The sequence below is a fragment of the Pseudophryne corroboree genome, chromosome 11 (assembly GCF_028390025.1).
Source record: "Pseudophryne corroboree isolate aPseCor3 chromosome 11, aPseCor3.hap2, whole genome shotgun sequence".
NCBI classification, from domain to species: domain Eukaryota; kingdom Metazoa; phylum Chordata; class Amphibia; order Anura; family Myobatrachidae; genus Pseudophryne; species Pseudophryne corroboree.
Genome location: NC_086454.1, coordinates 52949521 through 52968330, shown reverse-complemented (window position 1 = coordinate 52968330; position 18810 = coordinate 52949521). Strand labels below are relative to the sequence as shown.

Below are 18810 nucleotides of genomic sequence, written 5' to 3'. Positions count from 1 at the left end.
ACAGTAATGGCGGCGCCGGCCACCGGAGACAGGAGGCGCCAGGCTGACAGATGCACATCCAACCACGCGGACACAGCGGAGGCCGCGGGCTGACGTAATCGCCACTCAGACACTCTGCATGCAGAAGTTCAGGGACGGCGGCGGAGGCCGCGGGAGACGCCATGCCAGGTGTAATATGGCGTTTACTGTGACAGCGTCCCAGAGTGACAGGAGAGGATACAGGAATGTACATATCAGGATAACAGATGGGATCCGGTCCTGGAGCGCTGAGCCAGCCTTAGGAGGCATCTGATGGGTAAGAAATGGCGTCCAGATACCCGGATCGTGACAGCACCCCCCCCCCTTTAGGAGTGGCCCCAGGACACTTCTTTGGCTTTTGAGGAAACTTGGAATGGAATCTCCGGACCAAGGCAGGAGCATGGACATCAGAAGCATTGGTCCATGAACGTTCCTCAGGACCATAACCCTTCCAGTCAATAAGATATTGTAGTTGACCGTAACGGTGACGTGAGTCCAGGATCTTGGCCACTTCATACTCAACGCCTCGTTGAGTTTGGACTTTCGGAGTTGGAGGAAGTGAGGAATGAAACCGATTCAAGATCAGCGGTTTCAACAGGGAAACATGGAATGTCCTGGGTATTTTTAAGAAGGGAGGCAACTGGAGTCTGTAAGCAACAGGATTGATGACTTGTTCAATCTTGAAAGGACCGATATAGCGAGGTGCAAACTTCATACTGGGAACTCTTAACCTCAAATTCTTCGTGGATAACCATACCCGATCACCCACCTTGAGAGCAGGAACTGCTCGACGCTTCTTATCCGCAAACTTCTTGTACCTGAACGATGCCTTGAGCAGAGCTGATCGTACGCTCTTCCAGATATTGGCAAACTGATGCAAGGTGATATCCACTGCGGGAACAGAAGTTGCTGGAAGCGGTTGGAACTCAGGGACTTTAGGGTGGAATCCAAAGTTAGTGAAGAATGGTGTTGAAGCAGATGAAGAATGATACTGGTTGTTATGACAGAACTCGGCCCAGGGAAGTAATTGAACCCAGTCATCTTGAGAGGAGGACACATAGATGCGGAGGAAGGCCTCCAAGTCCTGATTCACCCTCTCGGTTTGACCATTGGTCTGAGGATGGTAAGCCGTGGAAAACTTTAGCTTGACTTGGAGGACTTGACATAAACTTCGCCAGAATTTGGCTGTGAATTGAACTCCTCGATCTGAGATTTCTTCAGGAAGACCGTGGAGTCGGAAGATCTCTTGTATGAATACTTGAGCCAACTTGGAAGCTGACGGAAGACCGGTGAGAGGAATGAAGTGTGCCATCTTGGTGAACCGGTCAACTACCACCCAGATGGTATTGAACTTGTTGCACATGGGTAAGTCTGTAATGAAATCCATCGACAAGTGGGTCCATGGTCGACGGGGAACGGATAGTGGAACCAGTTGCCCCGCAGGCGACTGGCGGGATACTTTATGTTGGGCACACTTTGGGCAAGATGCAATAAACTCCAAGACGTCCTTTTTCAGAGTTGGCCACCAATAGGACCTAGAGATAAACTCCAGGGTTTTTTGGATACCTGTATGTCCGGCAAAACGGGAAGCATGGGCCCAATGCATGAGCTTCTTCCTTAGCATCGGCTTCACAAAACTTTTCCCTGATGGGGGCGTAGAGTCCATCCCTACCGTGGAGAATGCCAACGGATTTATAATAGGATGCTTGTCTGAAGACTCTGACTCATTTTCTTGCTCCCATGAGCGGGAAAGGGCATCGGCCTTGCGATTCTGAGAGCCCGGACAGAACTGGAGTTTAAAGTCGAACCTGGAAAAGAAAAGTGCCCATCTGGCCTGACGAGGGTTGAGACATTGTGCGCCCTTCAGGTATAAAAGGTTCTTGTGGTCTGTAAGTATGGTGATTGAATGAGAAGCTCCCTCCAACAGATACCTCCACTCTTCTAGAGCGAGCTTGATGGCTAGCAACTCCTGGTCGCCAATGGCATAGTTGCGCTCAGCTGGGGAGAACTTCCGGGAGAAGAAACTGCAAGGGTGTAAATGGCCATCTTTAGCCCTCTGAGATAACACCGCTCCTACTCCAACGGAGGAGGCATCCACCTCTAAGATGAAAGGAGAGTCGATGTCAGGCTGTTTCAGAACAGGCGCAGAGATGAACCTTTGTTTTAAAAGATGAAATGCTTGCATGGCTTCTTCAGACCACTTGGACGGGTTAGCACCCTTCTTAGTGAAAGCAGTAATAGGCGCCACAATGGTGGAAAAGTCTCGTATAAACTTTCGGTAATAGTTGGCGAACCCTAAGAACCTCTGGACCCCTTTGAGGGTTAAGGGTACCGGCCAATTTTGGATTGCTTGTAGTTTCTCAGGATCCATCTCTAGTCCGGAACCGGACACAATGTACCCTAGAAACGGAATGGACTTGACTTCAAAGACGCATTTTTCTAATTTGCAATAGAGATGATTGACACGGAGACGGGACAGAACCTCTTTAACCCAAAAACGATGTTCCTCTAAATCGTTGGCAAAAATGAGGATATCGTCTAGATAGACCACGACATGACGGTATAGAATGTCTCTGAAGATCTCATTGACAAAATGCTGGAAGACAGCTGGAGCATTGCTCAATCCGAAGGGCATGACGAGGTACTCATAATGTCCGTCACGGGTGTTAAAGGCGGTCTTCCACTCGTCACCCTCACGGATCCGGATGAGATTGTATGCACCTCGCAAGTCCAGCTTTGTAAAGATGGTAGCTCCGCTAACTCTGTCAAAGAGCTCAGTAATCAGGGGTAAAGGATAACGGTTCTTGATGGTAATGTCGTTCAAACCTCTGTAGTCGATGCACGGCCGCAGACCACCATCTTTCTTTTTTACAAAAAAGAAGCCTGCGCCGGCTGGAGAAGAAGAAGGTCGAATGAACCCCTTTGCTAGGTTCTCTTTAATATATTCCTCCATAGAATGCGTCTCAGGCAGAGACAACGGATAAGTTCGGCCTCGAGGTGGAACCTTCCCTGGAACGAGATCAATCGGACAGTCCCATTCTCTATGAGGAGGAAGGATATCAGCAGAAGCTTTACTGAACACATCTGTGAAATCTTGATATGGAGGAGGTGGAACATCAGACGACCTGGGGGAGGAAGAACAGACAGGCAATACTTTAAACAAACATGTCTCAGCACAGGAGGAACCCCATGCCAGGATTTGCGTAGTCGTCCAATCATTTGTAGGATTGTGAAGACGGAGCCATGGAAGGCCCAGGACCACAGGATGTGTGGCTCTTGGAATCACTAAAAAAGAAATAAGTTCGGAATGAAGAACTCCCACTCTCAGACGAACTGGTAGAGTCCTTAAAGAAATAACTGCATCAAAAATTTTGCTGCCATCCACGGCAGTTAAAGAAATGGACGAAGGAAGTCTCTCGGTGGGTAGGGACCACCGTTTAACATAGGCTTCGGTAATAAAGTTCCCAGCTGCTCCGGAGTCAAGGAGGGCAATGACGTTCCGATAACGTTGAGCAACTTGAAGCGAGACTGGGAGATTACAATCTTGAGGAGATGGAGAGGAGATCATTACTCCTAGCCGGCCCTCTCCTTGGCGAGCTAGGATTTGGAGTTTCCCGGACGTTTGGGACAGACATTAATGGTGTGAGACGGAGCTGCACAATAGAGACAGAGAAACTCGGAGAGACGTCTTCGGCGCTCAGCAGGAGTTAAACGGGAACGGCCAAGTTGCATGGGCTCATCTTTAGATGGTGACAGTTGACGAGGAGGAGGAGCAGAAGATTTTGGAGCAGATGATCTTCCACGCTCAGTTGCTCTCTCTCTGAAACGTAAATCAACTTTCGTGCAGAGTGAGATTAGCTCATCTAACTTAGAAGGTAAGTCTCTGGTAGCTAACTCATCTTTAATACGCTCAGATAAGCCATGCCAGAATGCAGCATACAGGGCCTCGTCGTTCCATGCCAGTTCGGATGCCAGGATCTGGAACTGTATCAGATATTGTCCTACAGTACGTGACCCCTGGCGTAAACGGAGAATCTCGGATGAAGCTGAGGTTACCCGGCCTGGCTCGTCGAAGATGCGCCTGAATGTTGACACGAAGGCAGTGTAGGAAGATAGCAGGGTGTCGGACCTCTCCCATAACGGTGATGCCCAATCAAGGGCTGAGCCACTGAGAAGAGAAATAATGTAGGCAATTTTTGTACGGTCACTGGGAAAATTGCCAGGTTGTAGCTCAAACTGAATCTCACACTGGTTGAGAAATCCCCTGCAGAATCTTGGAGATCCGTCAAATTTTGCTGGCGTTGGAAGATGAAGACGTGGAGCAGAAATGGGTAAGGTGGGTGGGGTTATAGCTGGAGTCACTGTGGTTGACGCACCAGACGCGCCTGATCCACGGAGAGTTGTCTGAATCCCATCCAGCCGAGTAGAGAGATCCTGGAGACAGCAGATGATGTGGCCCTGTGCAGCCTCCTGATGTTCTAGTCGGGCTGCCAGTTCTTGCATCGGCCTGGCCGCTTGATCCTGGTCTCCGGCTGGATTCATTAGGTCAGTGCTTACTGTCACAACTGAGGGCCTGAGCTGACGGGAGGCAGCCTCAGTTGTAGGGGCTGAGATGTACCGGAACCTGGGAGGTTGTATCAGACCCCTGGACATGTAAGTAACATGAATAATAACTGCCCGAAGGCGTGACCACGACAACTTGGATAAAAGTCAATGATGTTTATTATGACAACTCCGCAACACAGCAGCAGTAAAAGAAAACGTAAAAGTCAGCAAAGAATAAATACAGTTCCTGGGTACTACAGGATGGCAGGAGCCACAGGGCACTGGTAGTGTGAGATAGTTCTTATGATCTTCTAGATGGAAAGTCCTTACCAGGCCCGACTGTAGCAATGGAGATAACCCAGGATTGTGCCAGCTGGTGTTCCAGGAAAAGCTGGGTTGCTGAAGATAAAACAGCTGCTGTGGATACTGGCTGGAACCAGACTGTTGTTAGCACGGAGTGGATACTGGCTGGAACCAGTTAAATAATAAATGAACTTGGGAGCGATGAAATATGAACTGAAATGTAGAACTTGAGAGCGGAGAAATAATAATACCGGTGGAGAGTGGTAAAGTGTAGAAAGGACACCGGCCCTTTAAGGGAAGCTGTACTCTGCTGGAAGCTGAGCTGGAAGCAGGTAATGTTGTAGCAGGAAACAGATGAATCCACAATGGATTGGAGAGTCAGGCTACACCGCAGGTGGAATGCTGGTGCAGGTCTCTATGGTGGAAGTCTTGAGACAGGAGCTGGAACCTGGAAGACAATCACAGGAGAGAGACAAACAGGAACTAGGTTTGACAACCAAAGCACTGACGCCTTCCTTGCTCAGGCACAGTGTATTTATACCTGCAGCAAGGAAGGGATTGGCTAGGCAATTATGCAGATTATCAATACTGAGAACAGATTGGTGGAAATGATCAGCTGACAGAATCCAAGATGGCTGCGCCCATGCAGACACTTGGAGGGAAGTTTGGTTTGTAATCCATGTGGTAATGAAAACAGTAATGGCGGCGCCGGCCACCGGAGACAGGAGGCGCCAGGCTGACAGATGCACATCCAACCACGCGGACACAGCGGAGGCCGCGGCTGACGTAATCGCCACTCAGACACTCTGCATGCAGAAGTTCAGGGACGGCGGCGGAGGCCGCGGGAGACGCCATGCCAGGTGTAATATGGCGTTTACTGTGACAGCGTCCCAGAGTGACAGGAGAGGATACAGGAATGTACATATCAGGATAACAGATGGGATCCGGTCCTGGAGCGCTGAGCCAGCCTTAGGAGGCATCTGATGGGTAAGAAATGGCGTCCAGATACCCGGATCGTGACACCTTCTGATACAGCCAGATATTTGACATGTTGACTCCCCAGTTCAGAGCACCTGCTGCCATTTTTCTGCACCCAGTTCCTATGTTTTCGCTTGGCCTTGTCTCCACGTTGAAGGTATGGCTTTTAGGCCGTAATTCTTCAATTAAGACCACTTCTGGCCAGACTTCTCCTAATAGTAGATGGATGTACCTGGGTGCCACTGGTTTCTGCCAGTTCTGAGCTGATGGCACTGCTGGACATCTTCCAATTTTAAAGTGAAGTAAGCATGATGTGTCTTTCATCTTAGCACTAAGTTTCTTGGCCGACCACTGCGTCTACGGTCCTCACCGTTGCCAGTTTCTTTGTTCTTCTTCAAAACGGCGTGAACAGCATAGTTGAAACCCCAGTCTGCTTTGAAATCTTTGCCTGGGAGAGACCTTGCTGATGCAGTATAACAAACTTGAGTCTTGTTGCTGTGCTCAGTCTTGCCATAGTGTATGACTTGTGACAAGAAACGGTTTTGAACAACATCACCTTTGTTGCAGAGTTTGGCTGTTCCTCATCCAGTTTTAAGCCTCCTACAGAGCTGTTTCTGTTTCAGTTAATGACTGTGTTTGAACCTATATATGAAAATTATCATTATCACCTGTTTGGTATGATTGGGTAATCATACACCTGACTATGGGGGTCATTCAGATCTGATCGCTGCTGTGCGTTTTCGCGCAGCATGCGATCAGATCCGAACTGCGCATGCGTATGCACCACAATGTGCAGGCGGGATGGGCGGCTGCAAAGGGGATCAGCAGTCAGCGATGGGTTTGTGCGAAGGAACCATTCGCACAGGCGTTTGCAAGGAGATTGACAGGAAGAGGGCGTTTGTGGGTGGCAACTGACCGTTTTCAGGGAGTGTCTGGAAAAACGCAGGCGTGTCCAAGCGTTTGAAGGGTGGGTGTCTAATGTCAAATCCGGTCCCGAACAGGCTGATGTAATCGCAGCGGCTGAGTAAGTCCTGGGCTGCGCAGGGCTGCAAAAATCGCTGCCTAGCGATCAGATCTGAATGACCCCTTATAATCCTACAAAATCACTAACTTTGTGCAAGTGTACCTAGAAAACAAAATTATGCTGTTTTGAAGGCAAAGGGTGGTCACACCAACTATTGATATTGATTTAGATGTTTCATCTGTTCATTCGCTTTGCATTTGGTCAATTGATAAAAAAGAAACTGTTAACACTTCTATTTTTGAAAGCAATCTTCCTTTGCAGCATTTTTTCCACACTTGCCTAAAACGTTTGCACAGTACTATATAAAGTTTCAGTATTTTATCTGTTGGCTAACAATTTTCCAAATGCCGCTTTCTGTTATGCATGTGCGGACAGATACATATTTAATGGCCCCCACCAGTTTTTGTGTGCACGTCTTTATGTTTCACTAGGAGGTTTATTCTAAAAGTCAGCAATACTAGTGACTACAGACGAGCGTGCATAGATTTTAGGTAAGGGGTTCTCCTTAAGGCAGAAACTAGGGGAAACACAGTGGCAGAGTGGTAAGCAATGCTGCCTTTCAGCACTGCGGTCATGGGTTTCATTCGGTCCAGGGCCCAATCTATGTTGAATAATATATGTTTCCCCATGTGTGCGTGTGTTTCCCCTGGGTACCCTGCTTTCCTCCAACGACAGCCTGGATTCTGTGTGTCCGTGTTGTAGGTATTGTAGATTGTGAATAACAACTATATATTTCATAAACAGCAGGTGCAGTAAACCCGAAGATCGCACGTCGGCGTGTCGTCCTGTTTTCTCGCTCCTGATTATTTAATAATACTTATATGCAGGGCTGGTGCAAGGTTTCTCTGCACCCTAGGCAAAACTTCATCCTACTGCCCCCAACTGCCACAAAGACCCACTTCCCAGCCCTTCAGATAAAAGTGTGGCTTTTTCCGACTTTTTAAAAAATCAGATTCGGAAAACACGTGGATCGGCGGTTTAGCAGTGGATCCACGTGTTTTGTCGGATTTGAGGGCGATTCCGACAGTTTTGTGGACCGTTTCCGACAATGTCAACCCGACTTTAAAAAAATCGGATCGGCATTGTCGAAAATGGGCAAAAACCTGTCGGAATTGCCCGCAAATTGAATACTGAACTGTCGGGTCCTCTCCGTCGGAGAGGATCCGCCAGGCATTGAATAGACCCCTATAAACACATTTCATGATGATCTTCTCATAGACTGGCTGACCGCCACCTGCGTTACTTTAATAGCCTTCAGGGTCATTCCAACCCGATCGCTCGCTGCAGTTTGTCGCAGAGCAGCGATCAGGTCAGAACTGCGCCGGCGCCGCAGTGCACCGGCGCATGGCAGTCATCGTTGCCTAGCGATCGCCTCTGAGATAGAGATGGTCGCTGGGCGGGAGGGGGCTGGATGGTGGCGTTAAGCCACCATTTAGGGGGAGCGGTCCGGCCAACGCAGGCGTGGCCGGACCGTGGGGGGGGGGGGGGGGGGGCGGCGTGACGTCTCAACACAGCTACGACGATCAACTCGGAATGACCCCCACCTGAAGCCTTTACCTTAACACCAAAGAATACAAACAATGTATACTGTATGTAGTATATTTAGGTGGAGGCACAGGGATTCTGTACAGACACATAAACAAAGGTTCTCTGATGATGTAACCCCGGCTAAAGGGCAGAACATGATTCCTTGTCATATGTTCTTTTGTCTAGCAATTGTTGTTCTCTCCTACAGTACGTCTCCTACATGTCATAAATATCCCCTGCATTTTGTCTTACACCATTCAATTCTCTGTGGCAAACAGTGAAGCTCTTTACCTGACACTCAACGACTGTTTCAAGAACTAGATGAAGACGTATGGCCCTAACCCCTGTCAGCGCTGAATGCGCACGGTGTGAGGATACAGCCTTAAACAAAAAGACCAATTGGTGCGTACTTCCAGCTGACTCTTATAGGTCACTGAGCGTATGAGGAAGACCCAGGACCTGAATCAGAGGTGGAAGCAACGCCATGTTTACAGAGTTCAGTGATTTTGTTTTTTAATTACTATTACTGACTTTGGTTGCAGTAAGAATTTGGATGCAGGGTGATTGACAGCTGGTGTGTGTTTATGAGAGGTAATGAGGGGGGGTATTGCGTGGTTAGTCAAACGCAGGCATATCGTGTCTTGTGGGCGTGTCACAGCCAGCCACTGCGTCCTCATGCGGCTTTGTTGTGGTGGACATTCTGAGCGGTCATTGGGGATTTGCAGCCACCCTCTAAAACAGGGCACAGAGGCACTTTTTTTCTCCTTCTCCTTCTTCTCCTCTCTCCCCCTCCTTCTCCTTCTCCTCTCTCCCCCTTCTTCTCCTTCTCTCTCCTTCTCCTCTCTCCCCCTCTTTCTCCTTTCTCCTTCTTCTTCTCTGCCCCGGGGCAAATTATTATCATCCATGTCACAGCAATGAAGTGACTTTTTACGCAGAGCAATATGAGGGACATTGCTCCGCAATTCCACAGCTATTGAAAAGACTTTTAAACTTAAAGGAAGCATATACTATATAAAAATAAAACTATAGCAGTACACATAATATATAACAATAAAGCAGTACAGATAGGGCCTGACTAGGACGCATCTCACAAGAGTGCAGCAGGCGTGTAGGCCAGCGTCAGTAGCGTGCCAGATGGGGTGCCTATCTGAGGGATCTTTAACATCCCGCATGGAGCGGGCCCAGATACTAATGATGGTAACTGCGGCAACAGATGGATAATCAGTGAGCGGGATCACTGTTGGGGCGGCATTCCCCACACAGGCGCGCAGATGTTCTGTGGGCGGGGTGGAATTCCCCAGGCAGGTGCGGGAGTGGTCTGTGGGCGGGGCGGCATTCCCTACGCAGGCATGCGGATGGTCTATGGAAAGGGGCGGCATTCCCCACGTAGGCGTGCAAATGGTCTGTGGGTGGGGCGACATTCCCCACGTAGGCGTGCAAATGGTCTGTGGGTGGGGCAGCATTCCCCATGCACGCATGCGGATGTTCGGCATACACGGGTGGATTCATGCATATGCTAGCAAGCAGGCTGCCTGGGCCGTATGGAAATGGGGCCACAGATGCGTACTACTAGGAATCCGCCCCATTATACTGTATATAAGGTACCCACACACATATATAGTGTCCACACACTTCCACATCTCCACCAGGACAAGGCAGTAGCTAGCCGTGTATATATTACAGAGCTCTGCACTGAAGTACATCATTTGTTTAGTCAGTAAGGGGTCTATTCATGAATCAGTGAAAATAGTGGAGAAATGAGCCAGTGGAGAGAAGTGAGCCAGTGGAGAGAAGTGAGCCTGTGGAGAGAAGTGAGCCAGTGGAGAGAAGTGAGCCAGTGGAGAGAAGTGAGCCTGTGGAGAGAAGTGAGCCAGTGGAGCCTGTGGAGAGAAGTGATATAACAAAGAAAAAACGGCTGCGCTGTGTGTCAGGAGATGATGTGTATAAAGAGAGCCGACATGTAAACAGTTGTCAATATTTAATGCAATTCATATAATTAAAAAACCAGTAGATAAATATGTGTGAATCAATCACATGAAATAAAACACAACTCAAAGACTCAGGGGTAAAATCAGCTCAGCAGGAGCTTTATATACGGATTTAGGACCCAATTATGGCAAGTGTCCGTTTTCCATGGGCTAGATAGCCATATCATCAGTTGGTTGCCAATAGATGGGCACAGAAAGTTCCAAATAAATTGTGTGCTTGCAGAAGTTAGGATATGATCAGTAGAGTGTATTTACCTCTCCAGTGGGCTGGGCGAGAGTCGGGCGTCCCCGACTAACCGTCCTGCAATGCCCACGTCCACACGGCGGCGGGGAGGAATGGAGATCTCTGGGAGGAGTAGCTGGCTGTAGAGACGTGATATCCAGCGTTCGGTCTCAAAGTATTTTGCAGCCTGGGCAAGATTCAATCCTAGTCCGTGCAAGCAACACCTGTAGCTACCTGAGCGAGGTGTGTGGAGGGCGGGGTCTAAGACGGTTAGTCGGGGACGCCCGACTCTCGCCCAGCCCACTGGAGAGGTAAATACACTCTACTGATCATATCCTAACTTCTGCAAGCACACAATTTATTTGGAACTTTCTGTGCCCATCTATTGGCAACCAACTGATGATATGGCTATCTAGCCCATGGAAAACGGACACTTGCCATAATTGGGTCCTAAATCCGTATATAACGCTCCTGCTGAGCTGATTTTACCCCTGAGTCTTTGAGTTGTGTTTTATTTCATGTGATTGATTCACACATATTTATCTACTGGTTTTTTAATTATATGAATTGCATTAAATATTGACAACTGTTTACATGTCGGCTCTCTTTATACACATCATCTCCTGACACAGCGCAGCCGTTTTTTCTTTGTTATATTGTTCCTTTTGCACACTCCACATAGTGTTCTCGGCTTGCGCAGTTTCTCAGGAGGTGTACCTAATTAGGAATGTTTTAATTATTTATCTGCCATAATCTATAGGCGCTGTATAGCAGTTAAGTGTGTTGTCCTGTGGAGAGAAGTGAGCCTGTGGAGAGATGTGAGAAGTGAAATGAGCCAATGGAGAGAAGTGAGCCAGTGGAGAGAAGTGAGCCTGTGGAGAGAAGTGAGGAGAGAAGTGAGCCTGTGGAGAGAAGTGAGGAGAGAAGTGAGCCAGTGGAGAGAAGTGAGCCTGTGGAGAGAAGTGAGGAGAGAAGTGAGCCTGTGGAGAGAAGTGAGGAGAGAAGTGAGCCAGTGGAGAGAAGTGAGCCTGTGGAGAGAAGTGAGGAGAGAAGTGAGCCAGTGGAGAGAAGTGAGGAGAGAAGTGAGCCTGTGGAGAGAAGTGAGGAGAGAAGTGAGCCCGTGGAGAGAAGTGAGGAGAGAAGTGAGCCTGTGGAGAGAAGTGAGGAGAGAAGTGAGCCTATGGAGAGAAGTGAGGAGAGAAGTGAGCCAGTGGAGAGAAGTGAGCCTGTGGAGAGAAGTGAGGAGAGAAGTGAGCCAGTGGAGAGAAGAGAGGAGAGAAGTGAGCCCGTGGAGAGAAGTGAGCCCGTGGAGAGAAGTGAGGAGAGAAGTGAGCCTGTGGAGAGAAGTGAGCCTGTGGAGCCTGTGGAGAGAAGTGAGCCTGTGGAGAGATGTGAGAAGTGAAATGAGCCAGTGGAGAGAAGTGAGCCAGTGGAACCTGTGGAGAGAAGTGAGCCAGTGGAGCCTGTGGAGAGAAGTGAGCCTGTGGAGAGATGTGAGAAGTGAAATGAGCCAGTGGAGAGAAGTGAGCCAGTGGAGAGAAGTGAGCCAGTGGAGAGAAGTGAGCCAGTGGAGAGAAGTGAGCCTGTGGAGAGAAGTGAGCCTGTGGAGAGAAGTGAGGAGAGAAGTGAGCCTGTGGAGAGAAGTGAGGAGAGAAGTGAGCCAGTGGGGAGAAGTGAGCCTGTGGAGAGAAGTGAGGAGAGAAGTGAGCCAGTGGAGAGAAGTGAGGAGAGAAGTGAGCCTGTGGAGAGAAGTGAGCCCGTGGAGAGAAGTGAGGAGAGAAGTGAGCCTGTGGAGAGAAGTGAGGAGAGAAGTGAGCCTATGGAGAGAAGTGAGGAGAGAAGTGAGCCAGTGGAGAGAAGTGAGCCTGTGGAGAGAAGTGAGGAGAGAAGTGAGCCAGTGGAGAGAAGAGAGGAGAGAAGAGAAGTGAGCCCGTGGAGAGAAGTGAGCCCGTGGAGAGAAGTGAGGAGAGAAGTGAGCCTGTGGAGAGAAGTGAGGAGAGAAGTGAGCCTTTGGAGAGAAGTGAGGAGAGAAGTGAGTCAGTGGAGAGAAGTGAGCCAGTGGAGAGAAGTGAGCCTGTGGAGAGAAGTGAGGAGAGAAGTGAACCAGTGGAGAGAAGAGAGGAGAGAAGTGAGCCCGTGGAGAGAAGTGAGCCCGTGGAGAGAAGTGAGCCTGTGGAGCCTGTGGAGAGAAGTGAGCCTGTGGAGAGATGTGAGAAGTGAAATGAGCCAGTGGAGAGAAGTGAGCCAGTAGAGCCTGTGGAGAGAAGTGAGCCAGTGGAGCCTGTGGAGAGAAGTGAGCCTGTGGAGAGATGTGAGAAGTGAAATGAGCCAATGGAGAGAAGTGAGCCAGTGGAGAGAAGTGAGCCTGTGGAGAGAAGTGAGGAGAGAAGTGAGCCTGTGGAGAGAAGTGAGGAGAGAAGTGAGCCAGTGGAGAGAAGTGAGCCTGTGGAGAGAAGTGAGGAGAGAAGTGAGCCAGTGGAGAGAAGTGAGGAGAGAAGTGAGCCTGTGGAGAGAAGTGAGGAGAGAAGTGAGCCAGTGGAGAGAAGTGAGGAGAGAAGTGAGCCTGTGGAGAGAAGTGAGGAGAGAAGTGAGCCTATGGAGAGAAGTGAGGAGAGAAGTGAGCCAGTGGAGAGAAGTGAGCCTGTGGAGAGAAGTGAGGAGAGAAGTGAGCCAGTGGAGAGAAGAGAAGTGAGCCCGTGGAGAGAAGTGAGCCCGTGGAGAGAAGTGAGGAGAGAAGTGAGCCTGTGGAGAGAAGTGAGCCTGTGGAGCCTGTGGAGAGAAGTGAGCCTGTGGAGAGATGTGAGAAGTGAAATGAGCCAGTGGAGAGAAGTGAGCCAGTGGAACCTGTGGAGAGAAGTGAGCCAGTGGAGCCTGTGGAGAGAAGTGAGCCTGTGGAGAGATGTGAGAAGTGAAATGAGCCAGTGGAGAGAAGTGAGCCAGTGGAGAGAAGTGAGCCAGTGGAGAGAAGTGAGCCAGTGGAGAGAAGTGAGCCTGTGGAGAGAAGTGAGCCTGTGGAGAGAAGTGAGGAGAGAAGTGAGCCTGTGGAGAGAAGTGAGGAGAGAAGTGAGCCAGTGGAGAGAAGTGAGCCTGTGGAGAGAAGTGAGGAGAGAAGTGAGCCAGTGGAGAGAAGTGAGGAGAGAAGTGAGCCTGTGGAGAGAAGTGAGCCCGTGGAGAGAAGTGAGGAGAGAAGTGAGCCTGTGGAGAGAAGTGAGGAGAGAAGTGAGCCTATGGAGAGAAGTGAGGAGAGAAGTGAGCCAGTGGAGAGAAGTGAGCCTGTGGAGAGAAGTGAGGAGAGAAGTGAGCCAGTGGAGAGAAGAGAGGAGAGAAGAGAAGTGAGCCCGTGGAGAGAAGTGAGCCCGTGGAGAGAAGTGAGGAGAGAAGTGAGCCTGTGGAGAGAAGTGAGGAGAGAAGTGAGCCTTTGGAGAGAAGTGAGGAGAGAAGTGAGTCAGTGGAGAGAAGTGAGCCAGTGGAGAGAAGTGAGCCTGTGGAGAGAAGTGAGGAGAGAAGTGAACCAGTGGAGAGAAGAGAGGAGAGAAGTGAGCCCGTGGAGAGAAGTGAGCCCGTGGAGAGAAGTGAGCCTGTGGAGCCTGTGGAGAGAAGTGAGCCTGTGGAGAGATGTGAGAAGTGAAATGAGCCAGTGGAGAGAAGTGAGCCAGTAGAGCCTGTGGAGAGAAGTGAGCCAGTGGAGCCTGTGGAGAGAAGTGAGCCTGTGGAGAGATGTGAGAAGTGAAATGAGCCAATGGAGAGAAGTGAGCCAGTGGAGAGAAGTGAGCCTGTGGAGAGAAGTGAGCCTGTGGAGAGAAGTGAGGAGAGAAGTGAGCCAGTGGAGAGAAGTGAGCCTGTGGAGAGAAGTGAGGAGAAAAGTGAGCCAGTGGAGAGAAGTGAGGAGAGAAGTGAGCCTGTGGAGAGAAGTGAGCCCGTGGAGAGAAGTGAGGAGAGAAGTGAGCCTGTGGAGAGAAGTGAGGAGAGAAGTGAGCCTATGGAGAGAAGTGAGGAGAGAAGTGAGCCAGTGGAGAGAAGTGAGCCTGTGGAGAGAAGTGAGGAGAGAAGTGAGCCAGTGGAGAGAAGAGAGGAGAGAAGTGAGCCCGTGGAGAAGTGAGCCCGTGGAGAGAAGTGAGGAGAGAAGTGAGCCTGTGGAGAGAAGTGAGCCTGTGGAGCCTGTGGAGAGAAGTGAGCCTGTGGAGAGATGTGAGAAGTGAAATGAGCCAGTGGAGAGAAGTGAGCCAGTGGAGCCTGTGGAGAGAAGTGAGCCTGTGGAGAGATGTGAGAAGTGAAATGAGCCAGTGGAGAGAAGTGAGCCAGTGGAGAGAAGTGAGCCTGTGGAGAGAAGTGAGGAGAGAAGTGAGCCTGTGGAGAGAAGTGAGGAGAGCAGTGAGCCAGTGGAGAGAAGTGAGCCCGTGGAGAGAAGTGAGCCTGTGGAGAGAAGTGAGGAGAGCAGTGAGCCCGTGAAGAGAAGTGAGCCCGTGGAGAGAAGTAAGCCTGTGGAGAGAAGTGAGGAGAGAAGTGAGCCTGTGGAGAGAAGTGAAGTGAGCCAGTGGAGAGAAGTGAGCCAGAGGAGAGAAGTGAGCCAGAGGAGAGAAGTGAGCCAGTGGAGAGAAGTGAGCCAGTGGAGAGAAGTGAGCCAGTGGAGAGAAGTGAAGTGAGCCAGTGGAGAGAAGTGAGCCTGTGGAGAGAAGTGAGCCTGTGGAGAGAAGTGAAGTGAGCCAGTGGAGAGAAGTGAGCCAGTGGAGAGAAGTGAGCCAGTGGAGAGAAGTGAGCCAGTGGAGAGAAGTGAGCCAGTGGAGCCTGTGGAGAGAAGTGAGCCTGTGGAGAGAAGTGAGAAATGAAATGAGCCAGTGGAGAAAAGTGAGCGAGCCAGGGGAGAGAAGTGAGCCAGTGAAGTGAGCCAGTGAAGAAGTGAGCCTGTGGAGAAGTTGCTTCCCTTTGATTAGTGTCAACCTGAGGTGACAGTAACAGAATAGACATTGCTCGCTGCGGTATCTAGCACTGGTGGGGGCATCATTGGTATATAGGAGGGAAGGGGTACAAGCTATTTCACTGGAACAAACACCTATTTTCACTGGCAATAGGGCTTTTCACCCTGTAATATATAGGCCGCAAAGTCATTTAGCTATTGGACTTAAAGTAACACGTTTGAGTTTAAGCATTTATTAAAAGGAAAATCTGTGTAGTGTGTACTGCACTGAATGCAGTGTAGTCTATAATGCAGAGTACTGCACTGAGTGCAGTGTATTGTATAATGCAGGTAAAGCTCTAAATGCAGTGTAGTGTACGTATAATGCGGAGTACTGTACTGAATGCAGTGTAGTGTATAATGCAGAGTACTGCACTGAATGCAGTGTATTGTGTAATGCAGGTAAAGCTCTAAATGAGGTGTAGTGTATAATGCTGAGTACTGTAATGAACGCAGTGTATTGTATAATTCATTGTAATGTATAATGCAGTGTACTGCACAGGATGCTGTGTATTGTATAATGCAGTGTACTGCACTGGATGCAGTGTATTGTATAATGCATTGTAATGTATAATGCAGTGTACTGCACTGGATGCAGTGTATTGTATAATGCAGTGTAATGTATAATGCAGTGTACTGCACTGGATGCAGTGTATTGTATAATGCAGTGTAATGTATAATGCAGTGTACTGCACTGGATGCAGTGGATTGTATAATGCAGTGTGATGTAAAATGTAGTGTACTGCACGGGATGCAGTGTATTGTATAATGCAGTGTAACGTATAATGCAGTGTTCTGCACTGGATGCAGTGTATTGTATAATGCAGTGTGATGTAAAATGTAGTGTACTGCACGGGATGCAGTGTATTGTATAATGCAGTGTAACGTATAATGCAGTGTTCTGCACTGGATGCAGTGTATTGTATAATGCAGTGTTCTGCACTGGATGCAGTGTATTGTATAATGCAGTGCAGTGTGTAATGCCATGAACACACAGTGGACAGTATAAAGCCAGCCACAGACGCATCCTGTTATTGCTGTTAGAAGATAACTGCTCACAGGCTGACACTGGACTGTTTAGCATTGCGGTTGTTTTGGGGCCACAAATTCTGGAAGTTCTCATATAATCAATTTATTTATTTTTTAATCCAGATTTTGTGGAGCGCACAGGATACAGTGGCAGTGAGTAACATATGGGGTGGGATGTATCACAATATAAAATAAGGTAAATTCTTCTGAAACCGCCGTCTTCGGAGGATAAGCTCATCACATACAGATCCCCATATGTATTAATAGGGCCCGCTGCAGATATCGCAGACATCTGCTCAGGTCCCGCGGCACAGCAGTCCCCACATAATTCTATCACTAATGCATCTCGCCCAGTGGATCTGAGTAACTGATTTATTAAAGAGTGAAGTGAAAACGTGTGTGTGTGCAAGTGATACAGCTTTTTTCTCGTTTCACCTGATATAACATAGTCACCATCAGCGATAGCAGTGACCTCCTGCCTGTGGCATGACCAGCCAGCTTCCCACGTGCCCGTGCAGGGCTAGTTCCTCCTAGTACTGCCACAGTATTTGTTCTGTCCTCTCAGGATGGCCTTAACAGGTGAACATTGCCTACAAAATGCTTCACACTTTTGTGGCTTGGTGCTCCCCCATTTGTGTGCACAGAAATAAATGGGCTTATTGGTCAGTAGGCCCCTAACTCCAGCCAAGTCCATAGCAGTTCTCTGTTCTGCAGAAGATGAGCGGTTATTTACATTCGCTGATTGAACTTGTGTTTATTATTGAAGCAGACTGAATTGCGTAGTGACAGCGCTGACGTGCCGTTGGAACACTACGTGGATATTAGAGCTTTCCAGCAGACGTCTTGCCATCTCTGTTATTGGTTTCTGGAGCCTTCCTCAAACTTCATTTCATATGCCATCCATATGGCATTGCAGGGAGCCCGACAGATGTCCCAGGCTGCCTTGAGGCTATCACATACCCGAGCCAGTTGTCTCAGCCAAGATGAAATGAGTGGTGCGGCCAACGCGTTATCATCACTTTTATGGACTGCCGGCCTTGTTCTAGACAGGAGAGAGACTGCGGGGCCTGGGAGCACAGAAGCCAGTTGATTGCCTGCACTAGGATATTAATTAACCTGTAGCACACTTACTGTATGTGCTTGCTTCTTTCCTTTGTGCTAATTTATTATTATATAATTAAGAATAATTTTATTTATATTTATTTATAGTTCTCCAACAGGGCTTGTGCTGACTGGGAAACCAATGACAACACTATGGCACTTGTAATCCTATAAAAGAGTCCAATGTTGTATTTATAATGGGTGCAGGGTCTGCGGTGCACATGGGCCCCTGGTCCAGAGGGGGCCACACCCTTTACCCATGTTCTTCAATACTTACCTCACCAGAGTCCCGCATCTGCAAGGCTGCACAAATTACCAGAAAAATGGTGCTAGGCCTATTTCCCTGGCTTTGCACACCATTTTCCCGGAGACCTGCACATAGGACTATGGTATAGTGCCAGAGTCTACTTACTTGCGCCTACATCTAGAGAGGTTGTGGCCTAGACGGAGACAGCACAAGGGCCACCCTCCCTCTTATTATGCCCCTGGAAGAGCCAAACGCAGCAGCTACATCCCCTGATTCTAACCACAACATATCATAGCTCCAACTGTAATATGCCAAGAGGTAGATTTACTACTAAGGGGTATATTCAATTGAAGTCGGATCCATTCCGACATTCATTTGTCAGAATGGATCCGACCAGGACTATTCAATGCCATCTGAATTCAACTTGAAAAAGAGTCGAATTGAGATGCGGGAGCTGAGACGGGGGAGAGCCGCGGGCAGACGGGGGAGAGCAGCGCTACAGGTCTCGCTTGCAGGAGCCGGGTGGACGCTGCCGTGAGCGGTGGCTGTGACACATCCTCCGGCTACACTTGCTGGAGCCGCTGCTGTAGCACTGCTCACCCCCGTCTGCCCGCAGCTGTCCGCCGTCTCCCCCCCCCGTCCCGTCTCCTCCGCGTCTCCCCCCCCCATCTCCTCCTCTCCCCCGTCTCTGCTCCCGCATCTCAATTCAACTTTTTTTAAAGTCGAAATGAGGTGGTCGAAACGGGGGCCAAAACCTGTCGGCTTTGGCCCCGTTTTCGAAAGAAGCACGCAGATTGGCAGCTATTCCGCCGATCCACGTGCTTTTCGACAAGGGATAGATTGAATAGGTCGGAACCCCTTCCGACCTAAAAA

The 18810-nt window shown here is 49.3% G+C and overlaps 1 protein-coding gene across 8 annotated transcripts in view; it reads left to right on the top strand.

Moving 5' to 3' along the window:
- The window catches only part of MAPK8IP1 (mitogen-activated protein kinase 8 interacting protein 1), a 171867-nt gene that overhangs the window by 103697 nt on the left and 49360 nt on the right, over nt 1–18810 (top strand). Inside the window, exon 1 of one of the 8 annotated variants that reach the window (XM_063944318.1) lies at nt 8721–8890. The exons of 6 other annotated variants lie outside the window; for them this stretch is intronic. In XM_063944318.1, the coding sequence (XP_063800388.1) occupies nt 8837–8890 (54 nt within the window). In that variant the 5' untranslated portion in view covers nt 8721–8836. Of the gene's footprint in view, nt 1–8720; nt 8891–18810 lie in introns of those variants that run through there. One more of the 8 variants, XM_063944316.1, reaches the window with a different exon arrangement.